This window comes from Magnolia sinica, chromosome 2 (genome assembly GCF_029962835.1).
Source record: "Magnolia sinica isolate HGM2019 chromosome 2, MsV1, whole genome shotgun sequence".
NCBI lineage: Eukaryota > Viridiplantae > Streptophyta > Magnoliopsida > Magnoliales > Magnoliaceae > Magnolia > Magnolia sinica.
In genome coordinates, this window is record NC_080574.1 from 27,786,967 (window position 1) to 27,809,251 (window position 22,285).

A 22,285-nucleotide genomic window follows, 5' to 3' on the forward strand; every position below is an offset into this window, starting at 1 on the left:
TTTATAGATGGTTTATTTGGTTATACCCTAGTATAACCTATTGAGGAATAAAGATGATGTACTAGAAAAGTTCAATATATATAAGATAAAAGTAGAGAATCAGTTAAACTGAAAGATTAAAATCCTAAGGTCAGACATGGGAGGAGAATCTCTATTCTTAGAATTCTCATAGTTTTGTAAAACTCATAGTATAATTTATCAAATTATAATTGCATACTCACTTCAATAAAATGAGATTGTATAACGCAAAAACAAGTCTCTTATAGACATGGTAACTCTATGCTAAATAATGCAAATTTAAGTTTAAATTTTTTAGGAGAAGCTCCATTGACTGACAATCATATCTTAAACATGATACTTCACCCGGTGACTCATAAGACTCCATATAAACTATGAAAGAATATGATTCTAAACATTTTATATTTCAAAGTATGGGGCTGTAGAGCCTTAGTTTGACTTAGTAAGCTTAAAAGACTCGAAATAAGGTTGAAATCTCTTTAGTGCTTTATCATAAGATATACACAAAATTGTAAAGTATGTAGGTTTCTAAAGTCTGTAAGCAAATTTTTTTATCTCATTTTATTATACAATTTGGATTTATAACTTCAATGGCTGGTAATAAAGATGCAAAGTGGTTGTGTGCTACATGTACGGTGGATTAATAGTCTAGTGACACATTTGTTACTCGCATGACACTCCCGTTTTTAGAAAGGAAGTCATCTTTCCATCTACCATTAATTTACACCTATTCGCAAAACAAAGTGACTCCAAAATATGCCCAAAAATAACTATCTATTTACTGCAGATTCCATTTCACTCCAGCTAAAAAACTTTACCATTTTTAATGCAGACCAATTCACACCAACCAAACAACCCTACTTTTTTCAATGCGCACCAATTTTCTTTCTACCAAACGAACCCTAACACACATACCTGAATCTACAAAGAGAGAGTTCTTTAAAATGAAATTTAGAATAGATAATTTTTATTGAATAGAATGCTTTAAACAACGCATGCCCAAAATCCTAATGTAATCCGATCAAACAATTTATTTTAAAATATAAAATTTACTAAAAATAGTAAAAATCACAAGGATCCCAACTGTCAATCAAAATTCCAAAATCAATATACGAACACAAGCATTGACAAACAATCTAAAACGCATAAAGAAATAATAGCTTTAAAACTTACTAAAGAGAATAAATTTTAACTTTGGATGCACATAAGGTTTAGAAAATGATTTTATTTACAAGCAATTGCTACCACGTATAGCTCATCAAATCCTTTCTAACCATAGATTAAGGCAAGAATTGAAGATTTAAGTAAAAGGTGGTTTTCAACCGTCCATATTTACGTCCAAAATATCCATCAAGTCCATTACCGCGCATTCATCACCCTATATCCTTGTGCCCTAAAAAAAAATGAATGGTGGGATAGAATTTACAAAAATGTGGTTGGCCTCAATAAATGACTCAAAAAGTTTTAATAGTGTGTGTTCTCATTCCAACTATTCCCTATGGTGTAACCCATATGAGTTTTGGTTCGGCATGATTCCTGGGCTTCAGGTCCATTAGAGGAGGTCGCACTAGCTAGTTGGATTGGATGTCATGGTTTGGAAAATAAATGTAGGGCTCTAAAATACTTGGCTGAAGTCTTTTAACTGTACACATATTTTTAATATTGAAAATATAGGAAATTAATTTTAGGAAAAAACATTGTATTTATTTTAACTTGTACCTATGTCTCACGATGGAACATGAGTGAATGTGAAAAGAAGTGCAAACTTGAAAAATCATTTTTAAAAAATTGAAGTTTAAAAAAGTAAATTTTAAAATTAAAATCATGGAGTCACACTTTTTTTTTTTATCGCTCTGTCAACACGGTAGGATCATATGTCAAGCAGAGTAATGCTCCGGATCCCACAGCGTCTATAACACGGTAACCTTATCGTGGTGTTGACCTCTGTGGGGCCCACCATAATGCGTGCATTAATCCACACCGTCCGTTCGCTTTTACCACACTGTAGATGGCAAGGGGTTTAAAATATACACTATCACATAATTCGAGACATCCATCGGTGCTCTTCAAAGAGTCGGTTTAAGGCAAAAATGTTAACGGTCGATACAACAGCATGGTGAAGTGAAAATAAATAGCGGGTAGGATAGTATCTTAAGCTTAATTTTTCGAAACATGGGCCATCGAAAGTAGTTCGCGATAAGTGGACGGTCCCGATTGATACTTTGCCCTGCCACGTGTATCTCGACCCATCGGCTCTGCCGTACGAAGTAGGCAGAAATAATTCCATCTGAGAAACGGAAGCGGATTGCCTGTGGCACGACGTGGCGAAAGATCTGTGGGGCCCACCATGATGTATATGTTTTATCCACCCCGTCCATCCATTTTTCCAGCTCATTTTATGACATGATCCCAAAGGTGATGCAGATCCAAAGTTTAAGCAAACCACACCACGTAAAACAGAGGGAATTGAACATGTTGAAAGCTTCCTAGGGCCCAGCGTGATGTTTTATTTTCCATCCAACCGGTTCATAAGGCCACAAAGATCTGGATGAAGCGAAAAGATAATTTTAAGCTTGATCCAAAATTCTCTACCCCAAGAAGTTTTCAACGGTGGGCGTTCAATCTCCACTTTTTTCTGTGGTGTGGTACATTTGAGCTTTATATCTGCATAAGTTTTGGGCTAATGAACTAAAATGATCTGAAAAAACCGATGGATGGCGTGGATAGAACACATACTTCACATTCAGGAAGGCAACATCGTTGAAATAAAGTTACAGCCGACGGTCTGAATCTACATATGTTTGTGGTCCATTAAATTAGTAAAATGTTCTAATTTTCAACTAAATTAATATTAAGGTCGTGTTCCACAATTTTAACGGATCAGAGTTCTAACTGTCAAGTCACAAATGCGGAAAAAATAAAAATGTTGTATTTGAAGTTAACATACAACGTTGTACAGGATCATTTCTCATTCCTCCTTGTTCGGTACGATTCCTCTCTCTGTCTCGGTCTGCTTTGGCGGTAAAACATGGTTTCAAAAGGGCTACCGTTCCTTCCCGCGCTTCGATTGCAAGACACCGGGCGATGAATCTTGACGGAAATTTCTTCGATCGAATGTAAGTACTACTGGAAATTTCTTTAATTGATTGATTTTCTTTTCCCGATTTGATTTTAGGGTTTGTTGCTGCTTTCGAGTTCTGCGGAATTTATCTATTTTCTGGTAATTTTATTCGATGTGATTTGAAAGGAAAGCAACAGAAACCAACAAATCATGTTCGTCTTTTGATTACATTTTAGTTCGTTATCGGATTTTTTTTTCCCTCTCATTGGAATTTTCGTAGGCTTGTATTTCTTTTTCTAGGGTTAGGTTATTGAATTTTCTGATAATGATATATGGAACTATACTGCAAATCCAATTTCTTTGAAGCTGTTGGTTCGGTTGGAACAGAAAATTGAATGGATAACACGAATATGAGATCAGGACCATTCACTAGGTGGGGCCCTACAGTGGATGGTGCACAGTTGGAAATCACATCGATTGGATGTGTTGGCGCTTTGCACGAAAGAATTTTGCCTGGTGAATGTGGTCTGTTGGCCATTTTTACTTTTCCTGTTGTCATTTGCTGCCCATTTGTAGGCCATTGATCTTATGGCTAAATCATTCAATTGGTCTGATCTTTGAGCTGTGGACCGTCTACTGTAGATCCTACCAATTGAATGGTCTGAACTTATAGTTGTGTGCCTCGTGTATGGTTTTTTGATATTGGACACGGTTCCATGTTTGTGATGGACCCTGCAGTTGGGCCCGTGACAGATTCATGCACACGCATACACAGTGAAAGAAAGAAGATACAATGTGAGCAATGAATCGGGGAAAGACCAAAATCCTAACCTTGAATTTGGCATTGGGGCTCTTTGTTGGTGAACTTACCTAGTTTTGTGAGTTTACTGGCTTGAACATTCTTCCTTGGCAGATATGTGTAATTATTCCATCTAAGGGGCTGTTTGTTTACTAGATAATATGTCACCAAAATCTTAAAATCAGATTTCAGCCACTTAATATGCTATTTTGGGTGTTTGTTTAACACACTTTAAAAAAAAATAAAAAAAATCCTTAATGGAAATTAATTACGGAATAAATTCAGGGGTGGTGTATGTGCCGAAAGCAGCAAGGGTCTGTTTGGGAGCTTGGATTTGGAATGCGTTGGAATCCAAATCACAATTACATTGGAATCACGGTGATTCCGAATATGCATTTGTGTTTGATTGAAATGCACTGGAATCCAAATCTTCTGTTTGGGAGCTTGTATTTGATTGAGAGAGAGAGAGAGAGAGAGAGAGAGAGAGAGAGGAATGCTTAGCTGCACACCAGTTCTCACGAGTTCTCGTGAGAACTTTTGAGAACTCATTTCCGAGGATATGAGCCCAAAATCTAAACCGTCCACTTGATGTAGCACCCCATGAAACCCTAAGCAACTTTTACCCTGATCCAAAACTCTGGTGAATCAGGGTAAAGAGGAAATTTTGATAGAATGATTGTAATAAGCCCATTAAAATATATACTTTGGCAAAAAAGAGAGAGGAAATTCTGAGCCTTGGGCGGGCCACAAATGCAAGGCTCACAAATAGGCGACTCATTAACATTTTTTTAAAAACCATGTCCAATGTTTGGATGGTTCAAATCATGTTATTGATGTGATTTTAGTGTTGCGGCCGATAATTGAATTGTTTTGGGGTATCATTAGCGTGCCATGTGTCTAATGGATTAATTGGATTAGTAGCGTAGAGACACCTTTGTTACATGTGCGACTCTTTTACCCTAAAAAAGAGGCAAAAAAAAAAAAAAGCGTTTCCTCTGGATTACATTGGAATCTCAATATTTTGTTGAGATTTCAAAACGCACCAAAAAGGTGGATTTGAAATACCTCTGATTCTATTTACCACCAAATCCAAGGCTGCCAAATGCAAAAAGCAGCTATTTGGATTTGAAATACACCAATTTACCACCAAATCCAAGGTGCCAAATGGGGTGTAAGTGATTTTGATGGAATGCGGTAAGTGATTTTGAGTTAAATTTTTTTTTTTCCTATCTAAATGACAACTCTATCCTTTTCAAAGTAACTTTTGGTGAAAGCTTTTAGGGCTAATTGTGTAGTTGCTGTGTGGACGTGGCAAAGTTCTTTGGGTCCATCATGATGATGTGTTATATCCACCACATCCATCCATTTTCCCACATCATTTTAGGGCATGAGCCAAAAAATAAGGCAGACCCAAAGCTCAAGTGGACCACACCACAAAAAGTTGTGGGGACAATGACGCCCACCGTTGAAACTTTCCTAGGGCCCACCATGATGTTTTCTTGCTATCCAACCTGTTCATAAGGTCACATGGATTTGGATGAAGGAAAAGCATAAATATCAGCTTGATCCAAAACTTTTGGCCCCCAAGAAGTTTTCAATTGTAGGTGTTCAATCTCTACTATTTTTGTGGTGTGGTCCACTTTAGCTTTGGGTTTGCCACATTTTTGGGCTCATGACCTAAAATAAATGACAAAATGTATGAATGGTATGGATCTAACGCATACATCATGGTGGGGCCCACAAAACTTTGTTACGTCAACACGGTATCCACAAAGTGTTGTTTTATTGTTAGGCAATCTGATTCTGCTTTGCACGTGGATTTCTTTTGAAACCCTTTGCAGGAAGTTCTTGTGATGGGAAGCTAGGTGGGGCCCAACGTGATGTTTGTGAGAAATCCACCTCGTCCATCCATTTTGCCATATCATTTTAGGACATGAGACAAAAAATGAGGCATATCCAAAACTCAAGTGGGCCGCATGACAAGAAATAGTGGGTAGGGAAACGCCTACTGTTGAAACCTCGTTGGGGTCCACCACGATGTTTATATGCTATCCATACTCTTCATTATGTGATTCCTATTGGGATGAACTAAAAGCACAAAAATATTAGCCTGATCCAAAACTTCTATGGCCTTACAAATGTTTCAACGGAGTACGTTCAATCCTCATTGTTTCTTGTCATGCAACCCACTTGACTTTTGGATCTGCCTCATTTTTGGTCCCATGTCAAAAAATGATATGGAAAAGCGTATGGACATGGTGGATTTCTCTCAAACATCTCGTTGGTCCCCACCCTCTCATCGCAAGCACTTCCTGCGAGAGGCTTTACCAGGAAATTCGCATCCTTCCGCTTTGAACGGGAGCGGATTAGGTGTTACCTGGGTTACACGATAGTGGGTGTTGCCGTGACCGTGGGGCCCACTTTGATAAATATATTTTATATTCATGCCATCTATCTATTTTTCTAGCTCATTTTAGGGCATGGGCCCAAAAATGAAGCAGATCCAAATTTGAAGTGGACCAGACCACAAGAAACAATGGTCATTGAATGACCACCATTAAAAACATTCAGGGCCCACCATAATGTTTAATTTTCATCGAACCTGTTTATAAGGTCATAAACCTGGATGAAGGGAACAAACAAATATTAGCTTGATCCAAAATTTTTGTTGCCCCCAAAAAGTTTTTAATGGTGGGAATTCAATCCCCGTGGTGTGGTTTGCTTGAGATTAGTATCTTCTTCATTTTTGTGACCATATCCTAAAATGATCTAGAAAAATTGATGGACCATGTGAATGTACAACACATGCATCAAGGTGGGCCCCACATCCGATGTTGCCGCGGTTACACCTAATCCACTCCAACTTTGGAAGGACGCCAACTAGGTGGGGCCCACCGCGATGTTTGTGAGAAATCCACATTTTTTCAAATCATGTTAGGGTATGGGTCCAGATTAGGGGCAATTTGGTAAAATTGCCAAATTTCAGATGTATTTGCCAAACAGAAAATTTTGGATTCAGTACCAAATTTCGTGTTTAGGAATTTTTTCAGACACTTTACCAAACATGCATTCCAGCACTTATCAGTACTTAAAATTCACTTCACAATGGATATCGTACTTAAATTAAATTTCCGACTTTTTTTATTCAATTTACCAAATGCACCCTAAAATGGAAGTCAAAATTCAATCAGTTTCTTCGAATGGGTTCTCAATTTACCACTATCAAGTGGATTGCCCTACTCAAGCTGGGGTAACAGGTTCTCAGTTTACTGCCACCAACTGGATTGCCCTACTCGACCTGGGTAACGGGTCCTCAGCTTACCGCCACCAACTCCAAGTGCTTCTTTGGATGTTTGACTCAATAATTCAATCAGATCACAAAATCCTTTTTTTGTTCCTGAAATTTTCATGCATATAGAAAGTACCATGACTCAAATGTAGCAGAATGTGCATGACCTTATTCAACAAAATTGTCCAGATAGAAAGGAAGTGCCACTTATCATTTCAAATTCCACCTTTGAATCAGTGTTTTAAATAGCGAATAGCGTGTAGCGTAGCCTTCACCCCTCTGAAGCGTGAGGCATAAGCTACACACTACTTCTAGATTTTTAATCAAGGTTGCACTTGGTTGCACCAATTTCATGATATGTTGCATCAAATTAGATGATTAATGGTAAAATTTAATAAAATTTCATGATATTTGGTGCAACCGAATGCAACCTAAAGTAATAGCAAGGGCTAATAATTGAGTATAAAAGTGAAGAATGAGCAACAAAACTGATTTAAAATTGCTTCTCATATTATTTTACTAAAAGTATGGAAAAGGCTAACAAATTTTCATTGAAATAGAAAAAATGTAACAATTCATTAGAAACATTATTGATTTTAATGTTATAGTGAAAAATAACTTGTAATGTGAACTATGTTGCATGTAGCGTAGTCTATGTAGCATGTAGTGTATACAAATTAATCATGTAGACTTAAGCTATTTTCATGAGCTATGTAGCATTTAGGTTGAGCTATGCTACGTAGCGTAAGCTACACGCTACATAGCATAGCTATTTAGAATACTTCTTTGAATGCACATCATGCTATATTTCTGGTATGGAAATTTTACGTACAACATTTCCATACATCTTTGAGCACGATAGATTTCATTCTAGACTGATTGGTGACAGTATTTAACGTTTTTAATTCTCATACCTTTTAGCCTTCTACTTTATGTGCTCATATTTACCACGTAGTTCATATACTTCTACTGATGATGTTTGTGAAACTGATTATCTTATGTGATTATGTTCATTTTATACTAGGGGTGGCAATGGGCCAGGTTTGGGGCGCACCATGCTTGGCCCTGGCCCAGCCGGGCCCGACAATTAAGACCCAAGGCCCAAGCTCGGCATGAGCCTATCACAACAAGCCCAGCCCAAAAATTGGTTGGGCCTGATCCGACCCAACCTGGGCCAAAAATTGATATCCCTATTTCCCACTTGAATGTTCCTAATCTATCTATTGATAAAGTGGGCCATGCATGCACAAAGAAATAGAATTGTACAGGAATGAGAACAAGGTTTACATTCTGAGATGGATGGGTTGCCTAACTGTGGATTGGAATGGAATATTTGTAAGATATGTCATATGTACATAAAAAGCTGGGCTGGACTGGGCCAGGTCAGCTTGGAATGACTTGAGCCCAAGCCCGACTTGAAAATTAATGGGGTCATGCATGCAAGAACAAAGCCTGGCCCATTGGCCAAGCTAGTAGGTCCAAGCCCAGCCCAAAGCTGGGTCCGGCTTGTTGGGTGGGGCTACCTGGCGCATTGTCACCCTTACTACATCAGAAAATTGACTTTAAGCATGTTCCAAGTGATCTTATATCATGTAACCAATATTAATTAATTTATTTATTTTTTTTCACTAAAAATATTTTGATTTCATATGCAACATCCAGTAGTGTAATTTACCAGACCCTATTTCACCACTGGCATGCACTTTGCAGTTGTTTTTGTGTGACTGTTGATATGTACAATTCAATATTCATTCTCTTGCTAATGAATTGAAGTAACTTTGAGGTACTGGTGTAGGTTTTGTTAGATTTTGTGTATGTTTAGCTCATCAATGTACAGATTCTTGAGGAACCCCTATACAGCCATACTAGATGCCAAGCTATCCTGATTCTCTTTATGATCTCTTTCACTCCATTTGGAGATGTTGCATTTTTATGAGGAAACGTTGCAGCTCGATTTTGAGGCATTGCCTGTCCCTGGGAAGTTGGAATGACAGCGCCAGTTGATTCCATAAGACCTGCTGTTGGAATTTCCGGTGCATACCTCTGATTGATTTCCGTTTTCCCTTTTGTCCTGACATTCTGTATCTTCTGCAGACTGCGGTACCCATCATGACTTCTATTTCTAAGCCTAGCGCTGTAGACACAATGCTTTCTTCAACTTCTATGGGCCCCATAGATATCGTATCTTCAGACAGTGAAAATGAGATGCAAGTTGGACAGAATGCATCAATTTCTACAGCGCCTATTTCATCTGCCACTTCCAGAAAGCTTCCATCCTGGGCTTACACCTCCAGTTCAAGTTTAAGGGTAAAAGTGAACCGTCCACAGGTGAAAGGACATCCATTTTTGATGGGTATAATTCATGCTCATGATTATATGCTGAACTACTAAATTTACAGGCTCCATTGGATCATCTCAAATGCGGCCCTTGCTTACAAAACCTTCTTTCAATTCCACAAGAAATGAGAGGAAGTCAAATGGACGTGTGAAAATATCTGCTGGGCGCACTCAAGATCTTATACACCCAGTTGTCCGGAGTGATGATCCAAAATATGCGGCTGAAAATGGGAATGAGGGTGAGCTTGGAGACTGTTTATACATTGACAATGCTGATGGGACTACTTGTTCTGATAACACCCATGACCATAGACACCTACCAATTTCTTTCATGAATGAAATGCCTGCTATAGAGATATCTGGGTCAGATTTTGGAAAGAAAATACAAAGCGTAGATGGAGGAGAGTATGCAAGTTCAGGATCTCAATGTGGATCTGTTCTTGTTCCACAGCCCAATGAGCACGTTCAAGTTCAACCTGGGAGTGACTCTGATCTAGGTCTTGATGGTGATGGCATTGGTAAAGACCGAGGGCATGCACGCTTTCAACTGCATAAGGATCTTGTTCCTGAACCTGGCAAGAAACCTTCATCTCAGCATATTCTAAGGACCCTGCCATCTTCTTTTCAGCCACCTGTGTCAACAGCTAAATCAAAAGCTTCTGTGGAGACTGGACGTGTTCGCACTGATAAAGATGGAGGCCATGCACACTTCCAACTTTATGGAGGAAATGTTTCTGAATTTGACAAGAATCGTTCAACCCGGCAGATGCTGAGGTCCCTTCCGACATCTCTTCAGTCAGCTGGGTTAGCTACTGAATCAAAAGCTTTGACAGGAACTGGAGGGGATGGCAATGATGAAGATAGAGTCCGCACACACTTTCAACTGTACAGAGAACTTGTTCCTGAAGTTGACAAGAAACCTTCATCAGAACAAATGCTAAGGAGAGTCCTTCATCCTCTTCAGCCCACTATGTCAACCACTCAATCAAAAGCTTCTATGGGGACTGGAGTTAATGGTCAGCTTCTAGATTTTCATGGTAAATCTTATCTTTATGTGGGAGCAAATTCAGCTAATTGCACATTTTATGTGAATGGTGGTTTAGGCAGGGAAACCAATGAGGTTATTATTCATCAAAATGCTGCTACACGTAGGCTCCTACCTCCATCTTTGATGCAAGGAAGGTCTGTTAATCATTCATGGGTTGCTGGTTTAAGTAACGGTAATACTGCTCAGCACTCTGGAGTAGTAGAAGAAGGCCCTATGGAAAATAACGAGAGACTAGTTTTTCAAGCAGCATTGCAGGTATTAATGAGAGGTCCTTTTGTTAATTTCTCACTTGTATGATTTGGATGACATTAAATTTGGAAGCTTTGGTTATTATGTGATTTATGTATTGGCTTTAGTGGTCAACCAACTCGATTCTGTTTTGTTGAGCATTCCGCTTTTGAGAGTAAAAGTTTCTGCTTTACTTTAGTCCATTTTGGAAAAGAAGCACGTGAAAATTTAGAAAATTCATGCTTGATTTCACATGTTAAACCTCCCATCTTAGATGAGTTACTGGTCCAGACTCTAGAGCCTCAACAAGTGTGGTATTTTGCTCAGAAGCAGGATGTTGTACATGTGGGGCCCATCATTTGATGATCACAATTCACAGCTGTCCATCTGATGGGCCCCTCTGTTGATGGGTGATGCTCCAAAGTTCTCGCAGATTGGAAGATCCTCTAACTTTGGTCTTTGGCCTAGTTTTCGTTGAATGTGGACAATGGAAGATAGTGAATATTACTATCTTATGTGTTGAACCTCCACTCCATTGTAATCAGGGGTATTGGTGTTGTGGTTGTGAGGCACGGCATTGATATTATTGACACGACACACCTACGTGGTGTTGGTGTTATGCTTGGAAGGCATGGTTTTTATTTCTATGGCAAATGGTTGATTATGAGATATGTATTGGTATGCTTCATCTTTTAGATTGAGTTCACACATTGTTGATTTTGAAATTATAAAAGAATTTAAGTTTCTCATCTTCCATGGTGGCAGGAGGTGAAACTGGTTTCTCACTGTTAGTTCTTAACAGTTGTTTCTTTGTCCTTGTTGCTGGTGTCCTGCAGTTTACTGGTGTCAAATCTGTTACTGAAACAGAGTTTTCTTGCAGGATCTTGCTCAGTCAAAATTGGAAGCCAGTTTACCTGATGGTCTCTTGTCTGTTCCTCTCTTAAGGCACCAGGTCTGTTTGTCTGTTTGAGCTGCAGTTCTACTGCAAGCAGTTCTTTTGTTCTTTTACAAGTTACATGGTTCATAATAACTTGTCTCATCTTACAGAGAATTGCGTTGGCATGGATGCTTCAGAAAGAGTCAGCTAGTTTGCACTGTTTAGGTGGAATTCTTGCAGATGATCAGGTTACTCATCTGGAAATCTTGCAGCTAGTTTGTACATTGCTTGGGATCTTTGCTTTGCACTATAGCCAAGCTCATCATGCTGTTATCTGACAGGGCCTTGGTAAGACTATATCAACCATTGCCCTTATACAAATGCAGAGGCCAGTGCAGTCCAAATCCACATCCGATGATTTATCCCAGGTTAAAACTGAAGCCTTGAATTTGGATGAGGATGACCGTGCTACTTCTGAATTTTGGAAAGTGAAGAAGATAGGAAAACATGAGGATTTTAAATATCCCACATCCCGGAAGGGTAGACCAGCAGCTGGTACATTGGTTGTGTGCCCAGCAAGTGTTCTTCGACAGTGGGCCCGAGAACTGGATGAAAAGGTTACTGATGATGCTAAGCTTTCTGTTTTGGTCTATCATGGAGGTACCCGGACAAAAGATCCCGTTGAGCTGGCGAGATATGATGTGGTTCTCACAACATATTCTATTGTAAGTAAGGAGGTTCCAAAGCAGCCTCTAGCCGATGATGATGATGGAGAGCAAATACATCCTGAAAAATTTGCATCATCCTTCACCAACCAAAAAAGGAAGAAGACTTCCACAACAGCTAAGAAAGGGAAGAAGAAAAGCAAGAAAGGATTTTCCTCTGTCAGTTACAATGGTGGTCTGGTTGCCAGGGTGGGCTGGTTTAGGGTGGTCCTTGATGAAGCTCAAACTATAAAAAATCATAGAACTCAAGTGGCTAGAGCTTGTTGTGGGCTTCGAGCCAAAAGAAGGTGGTGTTTATCTGGAACACCAATACAAAATGCAATTGATGATCTATACAGCTACTTCAGATTTCTGAAATATGATCCTTATGCTGTCTATAGCTCCTTTTATTCCTCAATAAAATTTCCAATATCAAGAGACGCAAGCAGTGGTTATAAGAAGCTTCAAGCAATCTTGAAGACTATAATGCTGCGCCGCACAAAAGGTGGCTTCCCAATATTTCTCTTTAGATGCTTCTTCTTTTAGATTAGAAGATTGCTACCCTTATGACTTCAAGCAGTCCTCCATATGAGGTCTTTTCCGCTTCTGATTCTGGAGTGCACCACATCAAATGATTTGTGGAAGATTTTTTGCTGATTCAGCTTGTTGAGAAAACCCTCGCATTTTGTTGATGCTGACATTTTTTTTTGGAAGATTTTATATATATATATATATATTGTTGATGTGGACTTTCCATGCAGTAAACAGTCTGGGCTGATATGCATTTGTGGCTTGCCGTTGCTTAGTTATTATCTACAATTTTGGTATAGGCACACTACTTGATGGGGAGCCAATTATTCAATTACCGCCAAAAGAAATATGTTTGAAGAGAGTGGACTTCAGTGCTACGGAGCGGCACTTCTATTCCCAGCTAGAAGCAGATTCACGATCACAGTTCAAGGTATTTCACATCCATATTATTGTGACTGTAAGCCAGATATTTAAATAGGTTAGAACAACTGAGGTCTACTTGGTTGTTTGAATTGACTGTTGGTGTTTTAAGTTGCCGTTATTATGTCAATTGTCCTGGCCAATTTATTTATGGCTTTTGGGGATAGCATTGTGTTAAAAAACATGTAGTTTATGAATGGTTGTTAGGTTCAACTTTCCTTTTGATTCCATCTTATTAAATAATGTTTGAGGGAAAAATTGTACTGAAACCCCCTTGTCATGACATCTTCCGATTGATGTAAAATTAGAGTGTTGCACTATCACCTAACTATCCATTCTATACGATCTTTTGCTGTTGGCGGATTGTGATACAGTGAGAATCAAGTGCAATTTCTTTGTCAGTTACCAGATGTTCTAATATATATATATTTGAGCTGAGGCTAAAGGCCACCCATTATTCTCTAAGAGGCATGGATATATGATGTTCTATATATGTTGCTTGTGATGATATTTTAAGTCAAGTTCTAAATTGCAGGAATATGCAGCTGCTGGAACAGTGAATCAAAATTATGCAAACATATTGTTGATGCTATTGCGTCTCCGTCAGGCTTGTGATCACCCTCATCTTGTAAAAGGATATAATTCTGATTCTGTTGGAAAAGCTTTGTTAGAGACGGCGAGGAAACTCCCTAGAGAAATGGTGAAAAATTTATTGAATCTGTTGCAAGCTTCTTTGGCAATTTGTGGTGTATGCAGTGTAAGTTATTATTATTTAAATACTTTCTAATATTTTTCATAGCATTATATTTTTATATTTTCTGATGATCAAAATATTCATTATTTGAACTCAATGTTAGTGACATGTAATGTGATCAATGCACACATGTTAGTTTCTGTGTCATTGGTTTCTACAGGTCCTTGAAGCACTGATGGTGGATAAGTTCTTGATCTTCTTGTCACGGTTGTGATTTGGGAACCAACGAAAAAGATGTCTAGGGATGGCAAAAACAGATCGAGCTGTTTGGACCGCTCGTTAGCATATTTGTAAATGTGCTCATGTGTTCTACAATCTTTCCACTATATCAAACAGGTCACCCATTCACAAACAGCAATCCAATTAGCAATATTGATGCTCTCACCCACCACCCAAGATCCCACAAAAACAATCAGCAAAGATAAACAAAAGAAGTCCTGATAACTAAGTACCTTGCATTATGTGAAAAGCATGATAAGAAATGATAAACAAATCTTGAAGCATTGATCTCAACGAGGCCTAAGTAGAGAAAAGAGGGAGAGCTAGTCTCAGTCCAAGAAGAAAAGCTCCAAATGGTTTTAGTTTCACAGGAGATAACCCAAAAGCTGGACTCTTCTCTTTATATATGTTTTCTGAGAGTAAAGCCGTAGTGAAGGATAAAAGTACTGAAATACCTCTCTTGTTAAATAACGAAAAGAGTTCTCTCTGGGGATAGGAAAGGAAATAAATAAAATAAATGAGGGCTTTATTAGAGGGTCAATTGTTGTCCAGTAATCAAACCAAGAAGTCCCCTTTTCTGGAATTTGTGACCAAAGCACCACCATTGACGTGTCCACTACAATCCAACAGTTGGATTGACATGATCTTTTCATTGATATGTAACTCTCCACATTCAGAAAACAATCTATGACTCTCAATCAGAGAATGGACTTGTTTTATCTCAGTTCATTTTTTGTGATAATTTGAATAATGCAAATATTTTTTTGAATCCAGTAGCAAGTTGGCTAGAAATGTATTTACTGACTTTTATTTAGTTGAATTGATATATAATGTCTTAAGGGTTGGAAGAGCTAGATATGCAGAAACCTAATATTTACCTTAGAACCTTTGAATTTCTCATAAATCATCATAAAGATATATCTACATACGAATATTTGGGGACTTCTTCGATCTCCCAGGGGAGCACTGGATGAAGTGCTGCTAATGATAGGAGACCAAGGTTACAGGATTTGATGACTTGCAATTTGGTTACAGTCCTTGTGTAGGTATGTGACTGTTGACACTCCACCTAAAAAATGTCTGCGCAAATCGCTTTTAATCTGATGGAATTAAACCACAAGGGTCTTGTTCCCGAATTCTATTTTGTAGGGATTAACACTAATTAGGAAAAGAAACCCTCCCATGCGATACCCAATTTTCCAGCCAAGCATCCCCTAGAGCTGCTTGAAACCTACCTAAAGAAACCAGAGAGATAAGTGACCCAGCCTTTCCACCCCTTTTATTTCTTGAGCACCCTCTAGGTGCAAAAATAAGATTTCAGCATCCAGAAAGCTTGATTTTTTTAAACCAGGGTTTCTGGGCGCATAAATCCAATTTTTGTGGTTCCAATAACCCTGGATTTTTTTTTCCTTTCTTTCTGGATTTTTAATCCAGTTTCTATAACTCTGGTAATCCCTTTTTCCAGATTTTCGCCCCTATTAAACTCCAATAGTTTCTTAACCATTCTAATGCCCATTAAGCCTCTTTAATGACGCCATGTGTCACCCTATCTAAAGTGCCCCCCGAACTTTCCAAAAAATACCAAAAAGCCTCACACATGCCCCAAATGATGAGACACTACTCTCCAAGAGAAGGATCTCAACCCTAGGTTTTTGAACTCTCTCAAACCCCCTACTTCATCTTCCTCAAAAACCCCAAAACCTTAGAAAAATCTGCAAAAAGGAAAATCAAAAGAATAGAGAGCAGAAAAATAGGAGAATGCTTTAGGATCAGAGGCAAGGTTTTAACAGTTGGAGGATTCTCGTGTGACTCGTCTGAGTTGGCTTGTACTTGGTCTGACCCAACCCGGTTTGATAAATCGAGTCACCCCTGACTTGGGTGAGTTGTGATTCGACTCAAGACTGAACAAGCCGGTCCAAGTCACTGAATCATTTAACCATGATTAGAGGACTCTCGAATCTTCTAAGTTGTGATAGGAAGGGGATTGCCTCAATCCACTTGGGTTTTGAGTGATGGCTTTGGAAACCATCTTTACCAGAGGATTCATTTGATCTCAATTTCCACCCAAATTTCCTAACTTCAAATTTACGAGGAGAGCTCAAAAAAGTCAAGACCTTCCATTGGAAAGCAAGCATATTTGAAGATGGAGTTTCTAGTGTCAAACTCTCCACAATCTATTCTACCAAGTAGTGATGGAGTTTTCGGCATCAAGACTCCCATTTCATCATCATCATCATCATCATCTAAAGCCTTATACTAATTAGTTGGGGTCAGCTACATGAATCCTGTTCCGCCATTCCACTTCATCAACAGCAAAACTTCAATTAAACCATAGGTCATCAATTCTTTTCTTACTACCTCCATCCATGTCCTTCCTTTTGGGCCTTCCCCTTGCCCTTTTACAGCCTTCAACTTGCACCAACTCACTCCTAACTAGCGCCATTCTTGGTATTTGTTCAACATGACCAAACCATCTAGGTCTACTTTCCCTCATCTTATTTCCTATTGGTGCTACTTATAAGTTCCTTAACTGCACAACATTCTGTATAAGGCATGGTTGGTCTTATAGCTATCATATAAAATTTCCCTTTTACTTTGAGTGGTACATGATGATAGCATAAAATTCAAGAGGCACATCTGCTAATTTAAAAGGTCTTCTTTTCCCATCTTCCGGTTCCCTTCAGATGACAGGAGACTCCAATGCAGATTGAGCAGGAGATTAGCTGGACAGGAAATTCATCACTGGAAAAAAGTTAGTCATTGGAGACCAACTCATGTGAGGGTTTTGAGCTTCTGTTCGGGTAAAGATAGCTCCATCAAAACAGTATATATAATACTCCATTTCTTTATGTGCTTATTTTTCTTATCTAGTTGAAATTCTGTGTTCAAGAATTTCATTCACCACCAACTATAGACCTTGTGTTGGGATGGTGCAGAAGGTGTCAAAAACCTTCCCTATAACCAAGGTCCTTGCCTGGAATTTTTGGATCAGAGACCCCTTCTTGTGGAGTCCCTGCACAACATTCTTATAACTTTTGGAAGATTGGTTCCTTAGTATCTAGCCACCCTTGGAATCCAAAATTTGGCTAGTGGCCAGTCTGTTATTCGCACCTATGACATTTCTGGTTGGGTCCGCCAGAACTTTACAGAAGCAATGATAGCAGTAGTGCTGTGGTGGGCACTGGGCATTGTCTAGACCTGCAAGATCAAAATTAGACCCATCATCACAGATCGCTGTAATGAGATAAGCATACAAGGAACACTGATGTCTGGATATTGGATTAGACAGACTTTTTTCTTACACTATTAATATCCCTTTGAAATTGGAAAGCTCAATTTTGCGGACATACTTTTTGTCATGTTTAAGCCATTTGTTGGATTGTCTGATATCTCAGTAGGCAATTTGTATTCTTTTAACCGAATGAAGCCCTTTATGCAAGAATAGCATTGCCCGAAGGGGATTTATCGACAATCCTGCTTAGCTTTTACTGTATGATGCTTTTGCAGGACCCACCTGAGGATGCTGTTGTTACAACTTGCGGTCATGTTTTCTGCTATCAATGTGTTTCTGAACATTTAATAGGTGATGATAATTTGTGCCCGATAGCTGACTGCAAAGAACAACTTGGTAATGATGCAGTATTTTCTAGAGCTATTCTTCAGAGTTGTATTTTGGATGAGCTCGATAATAATGCTACAAGTTCTTCTAGAGTTGTCGAAAAATTTGCAGCTGGGCAGAGTTTGTGCAGTTCTAAAATTGGAGCTGCCATGGAGATTCTTCATTCAGTTTGTAAATTTAAGAATCCAAGTTCCACAGTTAGTTGTGAGGGATGCAAAGATGTAGCTCTCTCTCTAGAAAGCACTTATGACCGTATCTCGGAGCAAGGCTACTCTAATGGCCATGCTAAAACAGATACATCTTTCAACTCTACAGTGCAATCTGAACTACCTGACAAGGCTATTGTTTTCTCCCAATGGACTTGCATGCTGGACTTACTTGAGATTTCATTAAACCAATCATGTATACAGTACAGGAGACTTGATGGGAGGATGTCTCTGGCTTCAAGAGACAGGGCTGTGAAAGATTTCACCGCTGATCCAGAGGTTTGACACTTCAGCCTTACAGAAATGTGTAAAGTTCATTGCTGTCATTAGTATGAAGTTCACTTCAGCCTTATGGGTTCCTTTTATTCTTACTTTCTTGTCGTTTTTTATTTTTATTTTTATTTTATTTTATTTTAAAGAGATGCACGGTGCATGAGATATTGTAAAAGTTCCCTTCGTTATTTTTCTGTTGCCTTCTAGAAATGTATTATAGATTGATTTAAACTTGATTTTTTTTTTTCTTCAGGTGACTGTCATGATCATGTCATTGAAGGCTGGAAATCTCGGTCTAAACATGGTTGCTGCCTGTCACATTATTCTTCTAGATCCTTGGTGGAACCCAACTACCGAAGATCAAGCTATTGACAGGGCACATCGAATTGGGCAGACGCGCACTGTGACTGTTTCACGGCTAACTATTAAAGATACAGTGGAGGATCGGATATTAGCTCTCCAGGTAAGTTTCTTTTCAGTCTGCTGGATCCATGGATTTAATACTATAGGATGACTTTGATGTGACTTGTAGTTAGGCATATGGCAAAAAAAAAAAAAAAGGGAACGGGAAATATTCATTTCTAGTTCAGCCTCAATTGTTAGAAATATGGTAAAAAAATTGGTAAAATAATAGAAACACCAAAGTTCAGCGAATGGAAAGTTCAGGTTTAATATGGTTTAGACAAAAAAAAAAAAAAGAGAATAAAATGAAAAACGGCTATATATGTGCATATATATTACATATAAGGCAAAAATATAAAAAAATAATTAAATAATTATAATTTCTATATGTATGAACAATTATGGATATAGATAGTCGATTGGTGTTCTTTCCCTCTCTCAAATCCTTCCTATTCAAGTGATCTGCTTGTGAATCGGTCTCTCTACTAAAAATTTCACCTTCTACTCTATTTTTCCAATGGGTGGTGACCACCAATCTCTGTTTTTAAATTGCCCCAAAAGTCCCCTTTTTTTTTTCAATAAATAAAATGGGTCTAATTTGGTTTGCCAAAAAGAAGAAGAAGAAGAAGAAGAGTTCCTCCCCCCCCCCATCTTCCGGAATATATGCAGTTTTTAATGTTTAATCAATTGTATGTTTTTTTTTTTTTAATATGTAGTTTTGCTAACTATGGTCTGGCACGCACATCACCCCCCAGCTAGGCCAAGTTGGGCTGATCTAACCTTGACTGGTGTGAGTTGCAACTCGATTCAGGACCAAACGAGAATTCAAGTGTGTTTATTATTATTATTATTATTATTATTATTATTTTTAAAGCATGGTTGGATCTTCCATTTTGTCCCGCTTGTGATTTCATGATCATCGTCTTAGCCTTCTCCTGGCGATTTGGGGTTGGCTTTGAAATGGTAGATTGGAAAAAGTTTTACAATCGGCTGAGCACTAGACATCAGCCTTCCTCTTTTACCTAGGCTCATGGAACCAGCCATAGCAGACGCTCACATTTGTCTCACTCGTGATTTATAAAGTGAAAATTGTTGCAAACTGTAAGTCAGGATGCGCTGAGATGATCAATTCAAGATAGAATTAGAGAATAGACATTTGTAGTCCATACATCCAATAAACGGGATATTTTTAGCCACTCTACTGATTGGGTCAATAACCTCATATAGTTGTAAGAGGCCAAGTCTTGTTGTCTGAACAAATAAAGTGAATTCGTAGTCCACTAGTTGGGCCGTGCATATGGATGATTAGAACCCTTCAAGATGTAGGTCCACCATGAATGGGCTATGTGCAGTTTTGAGTCGCCACAAATGGTTCTAGCATTTTGATCTTTGGAGTCTAGACAAATAAAATCATAAAATGGTCAATCGTTTACATTCAAGTCTTGTTTTTTTTTTTATGGTTAGGATCAGCTTCATCTCTACAGAAAAGAGGATTGTCTTGGCCTATGCCTCGTGAGGCCTACCTCCTGGAGTGGGTTGTACACTGATCCACATGTCCACATGCTTCAACTCCCATGATTTCACTTCAGTAGCCCAAGGACTACCCACCCTTCACCCTAGTTATAAAGTAGGCTGTAGTGGATGTTTTTTTGTGCATCTAGAGAGCTGGATGAAGATGGGAACTTCTGCATGCCAACGGCTCTAAGAAATCATGTTTCTACAACTTCAGCAGTATTTTATGGGCTGTAATAATTGTGATAGTGAAGCTAACCAAATTCTGTAACAGGATTTTGAAAATTTTCTGCCAAGTGCTGATGAAGATCTACTTGCATCAAACCTTTAGCAATGCATAGTTTGTCAGAAATTCGTGGGACCAACACTTGCTTACTGTGAAATGTTGCCCTTAAGAATCCTTGGCTTAAGGAGTGGCTAAGTTGAAATTTCATATTTGGAATGAGTTTCCCCTTTCCTGTTATCTTTTGTTTGGAAGTAAATATTTTTACCAATAAAGAGAATGAATTTATTTGATCATATTTAGTTTTAAACTAAGACCTGGAATAAAGCTGCTTGCTCACGGGAGATGGGGGAAACCCTATTTTGTGGTGTGTTTGGTTGCGCCAAATATCATGCAATTTCATGATTAATCAGCTTAATTTGGTGCAAAATATCATGAAATTTCATGATGTTCGGTGCAACCAAACTCATCCTTAGAGAAAATACTTGCTTTAAATGGTGGATTTTGTAACTATGAAAAGGTTTACTCAGGGAAGTGCACATATGGCATACCTGCAATTTCCTTTTGCATGATGCATAAATAGGGAAATCAAGAAACTATTTAATTAACGACTCCCTTTCCCAATGAAACCAACTTAGGGTTGAAAGGTCTTTAAAAGGCCATGGAAGTCAGTTCCACTCTTAATCCTGACAAGATCATCGTGGGACAGGACTTTTTGCAAGCTCAGGGAATAGGACTAGTAACTGGGATATCAAATCAACAGGATTTTGGACAAAAGAAATCGATGTTCCTATGTTTTGTTCTCCATAAGAAGATCAGAATTTTTTATTTCCCCATCAAGTTTGATTTTTGGATCGACATGCAGTGTCCTCGAGAATCGTTGTATCAGATTTTGCTATTGTTTTTCTTCAAATGCTATTTGGTTCTATGCTATAGGCTTTGAGACTTGAATCTCCCAAACTGGATTTTCACCCATGGAAAAATGATTCCTTTTTGAATTATTGTGGATGTTAGCAAAATATACTTACCATGCCAAGGATACTTTTGGTTTTGATGTATATGCACCTACAACATGTGCTCAGTTTGACGATAAGGTTTTCCAAAGCAAAATGTTAATTCCTGTGTTTTTTTTCAAATCATCTTGAAAACTTCTTCAGCAATTGCTCCTCTGATGCTCTTTTATTGTCTTTGCTCGGATGCACAGGAAGAGAAAAGAAAGATGGTTTCATCAGCTTTCGGAGAAGACCCAAGTGGGGGCTCCGCAACTCGGCTTACGGTGGAAGATCTGAGATACCTATTTATGGTCTGAATGTGGCCTGTCTCACCACAAACTTCAAATCTTCCAGGTGTTTCTTGTAACACTTATGGGCATACCTGAGATGTTTGGCTTCATGGTTTTTGCTGGATGAGCCTAGGGGTATGATCCTGGAACCAGATGGTGGGTACATGGTGCTCCATACCGCCTAAGATTCAACTAGAAATTCTGGATAATTCATGTAAGCCATGGTGACATCTGGTTATGTGAGGGTAATGCATTTTGTTTTCCAGTTAGCTGTCAGGTGCAATGCACATGGAAAGGGGCATGGTGGGGTGTGAAGGGGTGAAAATTGTTTTATGATCTTGGTTAAGTTAAAACTCATTGATTATAATCAACCTATGTGATAGACTATTAGATAGCGCTTGATTGTAAGCAACCTATGTAATAGTCTTATGACATTGCACCTGTGGGAGTTTTGTGCTCTCACTGCCAGTCCCAAGCTCGGAT

The 22,285-nt window shown here is 38.6% G+C and overlaps 1 protein-coding gene across 2 annotated transcripts; it reads left to right on the forward strand.

Moving 5' to 3' along the window:
* Window positions 1-2,994: 2,994 nt before the first annotated feature.
* Window positions 2,995-22,264, forward strand: LOC131236811 (helicase-like transcription factor CHR28). 2 transcript variants are annotated; one of them, XM_058234269.1, is made up of 12 exons: window positions 2,995-3,134; window positions 9,262-9,495; window positions 9,567-10,520; window positions 10,608-10,807; window positions 11,661-11,732; window positions 11,828-11,905; window positions 11,999-12,866; window positions 13,192-13,322; window positions 13,848-14,069; window positions 17,793-18,389; window positions 18,637-18,846; window positions 21,725-22,264. In XM_058234269.1, the coding sequence occupies exons 3-12, from the start codon at window positions 9,587-9,589 to the stop codon at window positions 21,827-21,829; spliced, it is 3,417 nt and encodes a 1,138-aa protein (XP_058090252.1). In that variant the 5' UTR covers window positions 2,995-3,134; window positions 9,262-9,495; window positions 9,567-9,586; the 3' UTR covers window positions 21,830-22,264. The 2 variants fall into 2 exon arrangements, with proteins under 2 accessions (XP_058090252.1, XP_058090253.1); XM_058234270.1 differs by lacking the exon at window positions 21,725-22,264 and adding an exon at window positions 20,572-20,816.
* The last annotated feature ends 21 nt before the right edge of the window (window positions 22,265-22,285 follow it).

What these genes read in the sequence shown, in the direction of transcription:
- LOC131236811 (XM_058234269.1), top strand. Translation starts at nt 9,587, where the DNA reads ATGCGGCCCTTGCTTACAAAACCTTCTTTCAATTCCACAAGAAATGAG. An exon ending in TATGGGGACTGGAGTTAATG is followed by an intron (nt 10,521 to 10,607) that starts GTCAGCTTCTAG and finishes ATGGTGGTTTAG; the next exon opens with GCAGGGAAACCAATGAGGTT. An exon ending in ATTCACGATCACAGTTCAAG is followed by an intron (nt 13,323 to 13,847) that starts GTATTTCACATC and finishes TCTAAATTGCAG; the next exon opens with GAATATGCAGCTGCTGGAAC.